The 10150-nt window shown below is 37.5% G+C and overlaps 1 protein-coding gene across 2 annotated transcripts in view; it reads left to right on the forward strand.

Annotated features, from left to right (window-relative positions):
* The window catches only part of DTL (denticleless E3 ubiquitin protein ligase homolog (Drosophila)), a 56021-nt gene that overhangs the window by 21787 nt on the left and 24084 nt on the right, over nucleotides 1-10150 (forward strand). For both annotated transcript variants that reach the window (XM_008587722.1, XM_008587723.1), the window contains 2 exons: nucleotides 4484-4573; nucleotides 6869-7004. In XM_008587722.1, the coding sequence (XP_008585944.1) occupies nucleotides 4484-4573; nucleotides 6869-7004 (226 nt within the window). The remainder of the gene's footprint in view (nucleotides 1-4483; nucleotides 4574-6868; nucleotides 7005-10150) is intronic.

The following is a 10150-nucleotide window of genomic DNA, read 5'->3' on the forward strand; positions in this document are numbered from 1 at the left end:
CAGTAAGTCTAAAGTGACTACTGTGAGCTAAGAAATTTAAAGCTATTCATTTGAAATTCAATGGAGAAAATTGAAATGTTTGTTACACCACAATTAGCACTTGTGACTACCGAAAAATGTCTCTAGAGAATAATTAATTACGAAAATGTTCTGAGAATTTAGAGAAAGAAAATGATTAAGGTATTGTTTACCTGGGGCTAAAAATTTGTTATCTGCTAGATTTCCCTGTAATTTCATACATGTCTTTGACATTGGTGAATTGAATAATCAAAGGTCACATATTTTGGGCTTTAGAGTCATAATGTCTAAAACTTCATGGATCCGTAGTTTCAAATCCCCTGTCAAGAGAAAGTTATATCATTCTTAGTCCTGCCAACCTGTAAGAAGTCATATCATTAATATTGTCTTAGGACAGTGGTGGAGCCTGTTCAGTATGAAGTGTAATTCTTCAGCTTAATTTCATCCAGTCCTGGGGGAGGTATGAAAAAGTGATTTCTATGTACCTAGAGTTGCAAAAATGCAACACTACCTTATGCAAAAGTTTTAGTAATGATATCCTAAAAGATCACAAGGTGGAGATATTGTTCTACTCAATGTGTTTTATGTTGGTCCTGCCTCTTTCCCCATACACATTTCTTTTATTTGTTGTATTTTTAAATGAAAATTTGTTTTTGTTTCAAGTATAAAGTACATACTTGAGATCTCATCTTGTGATAAGAGTTTTTACTTAACCTTCCTCTCTATAAAATTCTTCTTACTTGCGCTTTAAACTTTAATAATGAGTATCAATAGCATAATGCTTCTTACATTTTAAATTCTGAATGTCAAATTTGGTCTTCTTATTTTGCTTTCTTTTTGCTTTCCCTTTTTTCCTTCTCACTGTCTTCCCTACATTCCTTTCTCCACTTTGGCTCCCAATTTAAGTAAAGTATTTTATCCCTACCATAAGTCTGTATCTTTTTAAGTTTCTTTTTTCTTAAAAAAAAAAAAAAAAAACTTAAATTTTAGACATACCAGAAAGCGTAATAAAAGATTATGCAAAAAATACTTATGTACTGATAATTTTAAAATCATTTTTGATCAGTTTTTCATTGCTATACGTATACATAACTATGTTTATAATTATATGTTGTGTGTGTATAGTTTTCTATATACGCATAGGTTTATACTCTGTATGTAGTTTTCTTGCAAATTCTTTAAGTTCTTCTAGCCCTCTTTAGTACAAAGGCCTTTTTAAAATTTTGTTTTGAGGAATGAAGATTGAAGGGATACATTCTCCTTTTAAATACACACACTAAAGATACTTGGCTATTCTTTGTAACCCATTTTCAGTCATCCAGACAGTGGCCACTACATGCATGGATGACCCTTTCTGAATTCCTAGGCTGGGTCACATGTCAGTGCTGAATGACGTGGTTCTGACGTGATGTTCTCCTGCCTGTCCACACGTAACTCAGTGTACAGGCTCTGATACTTGAGATCCTGGCAAACTTGCTGCTCCTAAGATTGAAAATGCCTAGTGAGGTGGCTCAGTTTCTCTTTTCTGTGATAAAGGAGGGTGGAGGGGTAGTTTAAAAGAGATTTCATGCAAGCTGAGTATCCAGGCTGTTAGGTTGTCTTATAACTCTGCTGTGTGTTCAAGAGGTCTGAATTTAAATGAACTTAAATGAGTGTTGGAATTTTTTTCTATGCTAAAAAGCTAATAGGTACAACAAAACAGATGAAGTGTAATTCTTCAGCTTAATTTCATCCAGTCCTGGGGGAGGTATGAAAAAGTGATTTCTATGTACCTAGAGTTGCAAAAATGCAACACTACCTTATGCAAAAGTTTTAGTAATGATATCCTAAAAGATCACAAGGTGGAGATATTGTTCTACTCAATGTGTTTTATGTTGGTCCTGCCTCTTTCCCCATACACATTTCTTTTATTTGTTGTATTTTTAAATGAAAATTTGTTTTTGTTTCAAGTATAAAGTACATACTTGAGATCTCATCTTGTGATAAGAGTTTTTACTTAACCTTCCTCTCTATAAAATTCTTCTTACTTGCGCTTTAAACTTTAATAATGAGTATCAATAGCATAATGCTTCTTACATTTTAAATTCTGAATGTCAAATTTGGTCTTCTTATTTTGCTTTCTTTTTGCTTTCCCTTTTTTCCTTCTCACTTGGCATAATGTTATCAAGGTTCATCCATGTTGTGGCATGTATCAGTACTTCCTTCCTTTTATAGTTGTATAATATTCCATTGTATGGATAGAACACATTTTGTTTATCCATTCATCAGTTGATGGACATTTGAGTTGTTTCTACTTCTTGAATTTATGAATAAAGCTGCTATGAAAATTTGTATATAAGTTTTTGTTTGAACATATGTTTTCAATTCTCCTGAGGTATATACTTAAGAGTAGAATTGCTGCGTTGTGTGATACTTAACTCTGTGTTTAACTTTTTGAGGAAACTCCCCCCCCCACACTTTTAATGCTATGTAAAGTGTCAGGCTTATGGTATTCATTTTTAAATGCTGACTTTTATTGTCATTATTGTTATGTCCTTATTATCAAATGGTAAAAAGTTTTTCCAATGGGTCTCTTCTTTTTTCTCTGAGATCCTGTAGATAAATGCAAAAATGTATATATATTCTATTGGTGGGTATTTGGTTTTTCTTGAAAATTATTTTAATCCTTTGCATACATATTTAGGTTCTCTTAGGTATTATAATACAAAAACTGAGGAAGGGGCAGTGTCATGAAATAAAGAGCTAGTGGCAATAAGCAGGGTAAACCAATGGAGGAGAATAATGTGTTCCTACCAGGGATGCTCAAAAGGACATGAGGATTTCCTCTCCCTTTAACTTGTTGCTATGCTACCAGACATATTTGGGCCTTGGGTAGAGAAAAACTTAGTGGACTGAGGCCATCCCAAATTGAGGAGGAAGGAGAATTTTTGTGACTACTAAAATAGAGAATATCTGAAAAGTCTTTTCAAAAATATATTACCTTGTGAAGGAATAAATTATTGTCTCTTTGGCATTGCAGAAGTAGGCAGTAAGTGAGATCCTTGAAGATAAAGAAAAAGCTTCCTTTTCCATTAAACTTTAACTCAGTAAGGCAAATTAGATTCTTCTCTGTCTTCTTTTGCTTTTTGAATCGTTGCATATGTGCCATTTAACCCAAGAGAATAGTAATAATTGAGTTGGATAACCTTATGAATCAGTGTGTCACATCTCTTAACTATAATCTGAGGAATCTATTAAGTTTAGTCATTCTCACAAATATTCTTTCCAGAGACACCTCCACTTTCTTCATACAAATGAGCCATGATTCAGAGCATCAGGAAAATGAAAAGAGAATAACTTCTCTCAGCCCCAGCCTCTTTGCTCTTTTCAAACCTATGTGCTAATAATAGTTATGTGAGTTTGTACTCCTTATTGTGCTGATTAATTCTTATGGCCCATGAAAGGGATTGACTTCTCTTGAATGAATCAGTTGTACGATGCTGTCAAATGCATATCACTGGTGTTATCTAATGATGGGAAAATATGATTCTTTAGTCATGTGCAGTACAACACAACATGACCCTTTTTTATGCACTAAAATGTTAAAATGTGGTAAGACATTTAAATTCAAAATTTATTAAAGCCAATTAACTGAAATAAAATTTTGGAAGAAAAAATTTTTTTCTCAAAGGATACCAAAGTGCCATGTAAAATACAGCTTTTACCCCTTTAAAATGAAGGTTACCTAACTCAAAATGAGTATAATATACTTTGGATTTTGGTAAAAGTCAGAGAGTCTTCTTTTGGAAGGAAGATTATCTCCTCTTGTCCGAGGAGAGCTGGTAGCATGTTTCAGGTTCCTTTAGGATTCAGTTAATTTAGTGTTCCTGGAAATAGCTGACTAGAGAAGATATGAAAATGTCTAGGCTATGTAAAAACAGAACTAAGTTGTCCACTTAAATTGCACTACCTAGCAACTAAACTTCATCTTTCCAGAAAATTTACCAGCTAAGGGGTGAGGGACAATGCTGGTCTTGAAATTTAGCCAAAATATGTATAGCTAGGTAGTCCTGATTTGAAAAAATGTAAAAACAGAACTAAGTTGTCCACTTAAATTGCACTACCTAGCAACTAAACTTCATCTTTCCAGAAAATTTACCAGCTAAGGGGTGAGAGACAATGCTGGTCTTGAAATTTAGCCAAAATATGTATAGCTAGGTAGTCCTGATTTGAAAAAAGAACTGTCTTGGTTTCTAAGCTCATATTATTTATTTATTTTGGCTATTTTCATTGTGTTTTCTCAGATCAGTGACAGAAATACTTCATTGCCCATTGGAACTCTTTTTTTCTGAAATAGAACAAGGCAGGCCTAGGGGCCTTTCGTAACAACCCTAAAGCTCTAAGGCACAGTTATGGAGATTCAAAGGCTCTATCTGGGAAACAACACTGCTCTGCTGACTTGTGTGTTTCTTTTTGATTGGACTAGGTCTCCACACCCTGGCATCCTCCTACTGTGCTCCTGGGTCATTCTCAAGAGGTCACTTCTGTGTGCTGGTGTCCATCCGACTTCACAAAGGTTTGTAAACAAATCTCTGGTTGGTTTAAAAAGTAAATCACAGGTTTATAGGTTTTCCCAAGGTTTGTTTGAGAGTGGTGGGGACTTTAGGGACTTTAATGTTTAAATAGGGATTTAAAAGATCTAGAGGCTGTCAGCATTACTCACACATTCTGTTTTTCTCTCTCAGTAGAGAAACTGTATTACACAATAAGGAATAAGGGTCAATTTCTGGTTCCCTAGAGTTATTTCTTTGCTAAATATAGAATTGAGTTTTTAACTTAATTAAAACCTTTTAAAGAATCAAATGTGAGAAAATCTACAGTGAGAACTAGTCTTTTTCACTTTCTTCATATTATCAATGGGTGTATGAAAAGTAACATCTTGACTGTTCTTCACAGTCCAATTTGGGTTTTCACATATGACTAACAAAATTGTTACTGTAAAGTCGTAATATGTTAGATTATCTATGGCTAAACCACATAAGAAGTAGGTCTGAAATGTTTTAGACCCCCTGGAAAGAAGAAATATGCCCGCCTTTAAATTTTTTTCTTACAGTGAATATACTACGTGATACTTAAAGAAACAGAAAAACCTAAAAGGTAGAAACATAAACTCCATGTTTATATAGAAATTTCTTATAATAGTCCAAATTCCACTCATTTTCCTAACCTCCATCACCTCTGGTCTTTGGGTTATTCTGGGTTCTACAGGAAATCTCACTTCTGTGGAGGTCTCCATTCTTGCATACTGTGTGACGTTTTGAGATTTTGTTGCTTGTTATTCCTATCCGTTTTTTATCTTTCAGAAACTTCTCATGGTCTGGTGTATTGTAGCATCCCTGATAGTTTTCTAGTACTGCTGTGGAATTCTCTTTATTTTAATATTCCTGTTAACATTTTTGTGGTCAGCTTCATGGAAGACTTTTTTCTTTTTTAATCATTACTTTAATCGCCCATAATTATATCCTAATGACATTTTTTTCCTCTGAGATTGCATGTAATTTCCAGTGAAATATCTGTGTATCTCAACCATCATATATTATTCTTATTTCCTGTGAAAAAAGACTCAAAGAAAATGGCAGGACTGTTTACTATATTAATGTAGTGTCCACCTTTTAAAAAGTCTCTTTAAAATAATTTTGTCCCATGCTGAGAAATGGGGAGTTAGAATGTGGGTTTTTGTTGTTTTTAAAAAGTCTAACTTTTGGAATAGGAGAGACCTGGGTTTAAATTCTAGCTCTGCCATTTAATTGTGGTGACTTTGGGCAGATAACTTTATTCCCATTTTGGAGGTAAGATTATTTGAGTACAAGGCTTTTTATATTGTGAGAATTAAATATGGTGAAGAATGTAAATTACCATACACACAGTAGGTGCTCTGTAAATAATAACTATTGTTAATAGACTATACAGTGACTGTGGGATTCCAAGCATTTCTTGTCGAGCAGTTAAAATATGTGTATCTTCTTTTGGCCTCCCAGTAAGGAAAGGAAAAAACTGTCAGTCCCTTGGGGGCCAAGACTTGAGAGAACGTGTATTCTTTTTTCCTCTCTCTTTAGTGACTGAAATAGAGAAATTATATAAACAAATGCTGGGGAACAGCTTTGGTACCGGTGGCCATTTGCCACAAGCTCTTCAAGCTGGACTTTCTCTGCCATAAAAGGCTTGGGACCAAGATCAGGAATGGTCAGATATTTTTAAAGGGGCAAAGGTTATTTTTAACTTATTTTGGCCTGGTGAACTTGTTGTTTTCCCAGATTGCTCCTTTACCTATCTGAAAAAGAACCTCAAAGGAATAGTTTTATTCTACTTGTCACAGCCTACTACTAAGTCTGATCTTTTAGCAATAGGGCAGAACATGCAAATCCAGAAGGAAGTCATAGGAATTGAATGTTGGTGACATACACTGACTGATCATTGAACATAAAGAGTAAAAAAGGTATCTTAATTACATATTTTGTAGTTATATAGAAAGTGATAAAGTTATTGACTTGCCCAGTTTCTTGAGACAACAAAATAAAATGAGCCTGGTGTTACAGCAGAGCTTTAGGTTAGGTAAAAAATGACTGGTAAGGAAAGAATTATCATCAGAATGTATATAAAGAAGAAACTACAGGGACAGCTTCTTTGGAAATCTGGAATGATTCCTGAAAGCAAGGAATGGAAGTATATGATCTTCCAGATATTATTTTCTGTATCCTGTTATATCAGACAAAATAATTCTCCAGTCATGAACCCTTAAGACAGATCTATTTTTTACTTTGTTGTGAATCTTTGCTTGAAACTTCTTAACTCCCTTACTGATTCTCCTTAGATTGCTACCTGCTCTGATGACAATACACTAAAAATCTGGCGCTTGAATAGAGGCTTAGAGGAGAAACCAGGAGGAGATAAACTTTCGATAGTGGGTTGGGCCTCTCAGAAGAAAAAAGAGGCAAGAGCTGGTCTAGGTAAGGATATCTTGCATTTTCTAAGTTTTTTATGGTTTGACTGGTTTAGTCCTCCAGTACCTAGTGGCACGTTAGATTTGATCTTGTTTTGGTATGTTTTTAAAGAAAAGCACCATTTTCTTGGTATTCATTCTTTTTAATAAACATTTTCCAAGCATTCTATGCTTATCATCTACACAAGGCACTATAATACAATGGTGGATTTATTCAACAAATATTTATTGAACACCTACCGTGCTGGACACTGTTCTTCATTGCTGGGGATTCAGCAATGAACGACAGAATAAAGAAATCCCAAAGGTATAAATAAAGCTTACATATTACTATGAGAGGTAATAAAGAATACAATGGTGGATTTATTCAACAAATATTTATTGAACACCTACCGTGCTGGACACTGTTCTTCATTGCTGGGGATTCAGCAATGAACAACAGAATAAAGAAATCCCAAAGGTATAAATAAAGCTTACATATTACTATGAGAGGTAATAAACAATATGAAAAAGTAAAATATTTACTATGTCAAATAACACTAAGTGCTTAGGAAAAATGGAAAACAGGGAAGGGAAAATATAGCAAGTGTGCTGTTCAGTTTTTGTGTTAGGTGGCCTCAATGAAAGGATGACATTTGAATAAAGAAAGTGAAGTAGTGAGCCATGTGGATATTTTGGAGAAGAATATTCTAGGCTGACAAAATAGCAACTATAGAGACCAAGAAGCAGGAGCAGGCCTGGCATGTTTTCTCTTCCTTAAAGAGGCTAATGTGGCTATAGCCCCTATGGCTGGAGCAGGCAAAGGAAAGGGAAGGGAAGAGTTGTAGAAAATGAAGTTCTTTAGGACTTTGCTGACAGACAAAAAGCCACCACAGGGTTTTGACTAGAGTATTATTATGATCTGACTTTTAACTTCATCATTCTTCCTCTGGTGTTGAGAATAAATTGTAAGTTGATCATGGTAAAAGCAGGAAGCTAATTTTAAAAGCCATTGAAATAATCCAGGAAGCGATGATGGTGACTGGGACCATCACCAGTGGTAGCAGAAGATATGATAATAATGGTAGCAGAAGATATGATAAGTAGTCATCAAATTCTGGATATATTTACAAGATAAAGCCAACAGAATACGCTAAAGGATCAGATGTGGGATTTAACGGAGAGTTATCAAGGATAACTTCAGAGTTTTTGCTTGAGAAGCTGGAAGGATGGAGTTTCATTAAACTAAATAGGAATCACTCCAGGAGGAGTAGGTTTAGGAGGGAGCAGCTAGAATTCTGTTTGGATATGTTGTTTAATATGATTATTAGACATCTATCTTTTTTTATTTTACTTTATTTTATTTTGTCGATATACAATGTGGTTGATTATTGTGGCCAATTACAGAAACCTCCCTGCCCCCTCCCTCTCCCCCCTCCCCCCGCAACAATGTCCTTTCTGTATACTTGTCATATCAACTTCAAGGAACTGTACTTGTTATGTCTTCTCCCCTCTCCCCCCCCGGTTGTGTGTGTGTGTGTGTGTATTTATTTTTTTATTTTTATTTTTATTTTTATTTATTATTTATTTTATGGAGAATACATGCAGGAACAAGGCAGACAGTGTTTCTGCCTTCATGGAGCTTACAGGCTAGATGGGAAGGGGAGAATTAAACAAGTAATTATGGCAAAGGGTGATGAGAGTAATGAGCAACAGCAGGGATGTCCAACCTATTCCATTGGATGAGAAAAAGCCTGGAAGAAATGTATTTATTTATTTTTTATTTATTTATTTTAAAAAAATTCTTCTATTCTGGACTTTATTTATTTATTTATTTAAATTTTATTTTGTCGATATACAGTGAGATTGATTATTGTGGCCCATTACCGAAACCCCCCTCCCTCCTCCCTCTCCCCTCTCCCTCCTCNCTCTGTATAATTTCTTAGAATGAGCGTTGTGCGGAGCAGACTCTCGAGGGCATGAGAGCGGACACCAGCTCGGATGAGCTTCCCGCCCTGCGTCCCGGGAGGGGAGGGTCGCGCCCCTGTGGCTCCTGGGCACCCGCCTGTGCTGACTGGAGAAACGCCCCTAGAGCGACAGATGACGCTTCCTCCTTTCGGCCCTCCCAACAGTTTAAGTGAAAAGCATTATAACCACGGAGAGGAGCTTTTATCATTAAAGTTTTATCCTAATGTGGAATAAGTTAATTGAACACATGCTAATGGAGTAATTACAGTTCTTGGTGTGAAAGACGCCTCGGTCCTTGCGTGTTCCGGGCCGCGACAGTTCGCTCCCAGCCCCACTAGATGGCGCTGCTGGCCCGTACGGCGGGAGAACGGCGCGCGCAGAGCCGGGTCCCCACGCCGTCAGAGCCGGGCGTGACAAGTGCCCTTCCGGCGTGCAGTCAGCGATTCTACCGTTTCGCCTCTTCGGCAATCCTCTATCATTCATCGAGAAGCATTATCTCCTGACTGCGACTTGTCATTCTGCATTCCCAGTAGCGCTCTAAGAACTCGCTCAGCTACCAACCGCAGCCCTAGCTTGGGTCCCTCTCCTAGGGATTCCAGGGCAAAAGCAGGAGCCAAAAGCGATCCCCTTCCTTTCCAGAATTTCCTTCCCCTTCCTCCTTCTTGTCTGCCTGCCTCTTCCTCACAACCCTGTTGCTGTCCTAAAATAGCCAGAGCCCACCTGCCAACGCCTGCCCCTGGCTGGGAGCTCCTACCCTCTGCCTCCTGGGAAGATGACAGGTCTTCTTTCGGACAGACCTTGTTTGGCTTATTGTCAAATGCAGCATTTTACTTCAACTAGCCTAGGGGTTAAAGGGTTTGGGGGAGCTGGCTGAGACCAACCCTAACAATCCTGTCACCTAAGGAGCCCCAAAGGGGCGGTTGGCAGCGCTAAAAAGGGCTCACAAGGGCATTACACTCTGAATAGAAAGTGCCGTGGGTGGCGGGTGGTGACCTGTTATTCGTCAGGTGGAAGGCGCAGCAGAAATGATGCTGAGCTTGAGACAGAAGAGCCACTCAGTGGGGGAGCAGGAGGCGTGGGAGAGAGCAGCCCCTCGCAGGCCCGGGCCGCAGCGCTGCCGGGCTGGGAAGGAGCTCAGAAGATCTAGCATGGAGCCTGGGAGACCCACCCACTGTAAGGCCGGAGGGGGAGCTGAGGACAGACTGC

The sequence above is a fragment of the Galeopterus variegatus genome, unplaced genomic scaffold, assembly GCF_000696425.1.
Source record: "Galeopterus variegatus unplaced genomic scaffold, G_variegatus-3.0.2 Scaffold4512, whole genome shotgun sequence".
Lineage (NCBI taxonomy): Eukaryota > Metazoa > Chordata > Mammalia > Dermoptera > Cynocephalidae > Galeopterus > Galeopterus variegatus.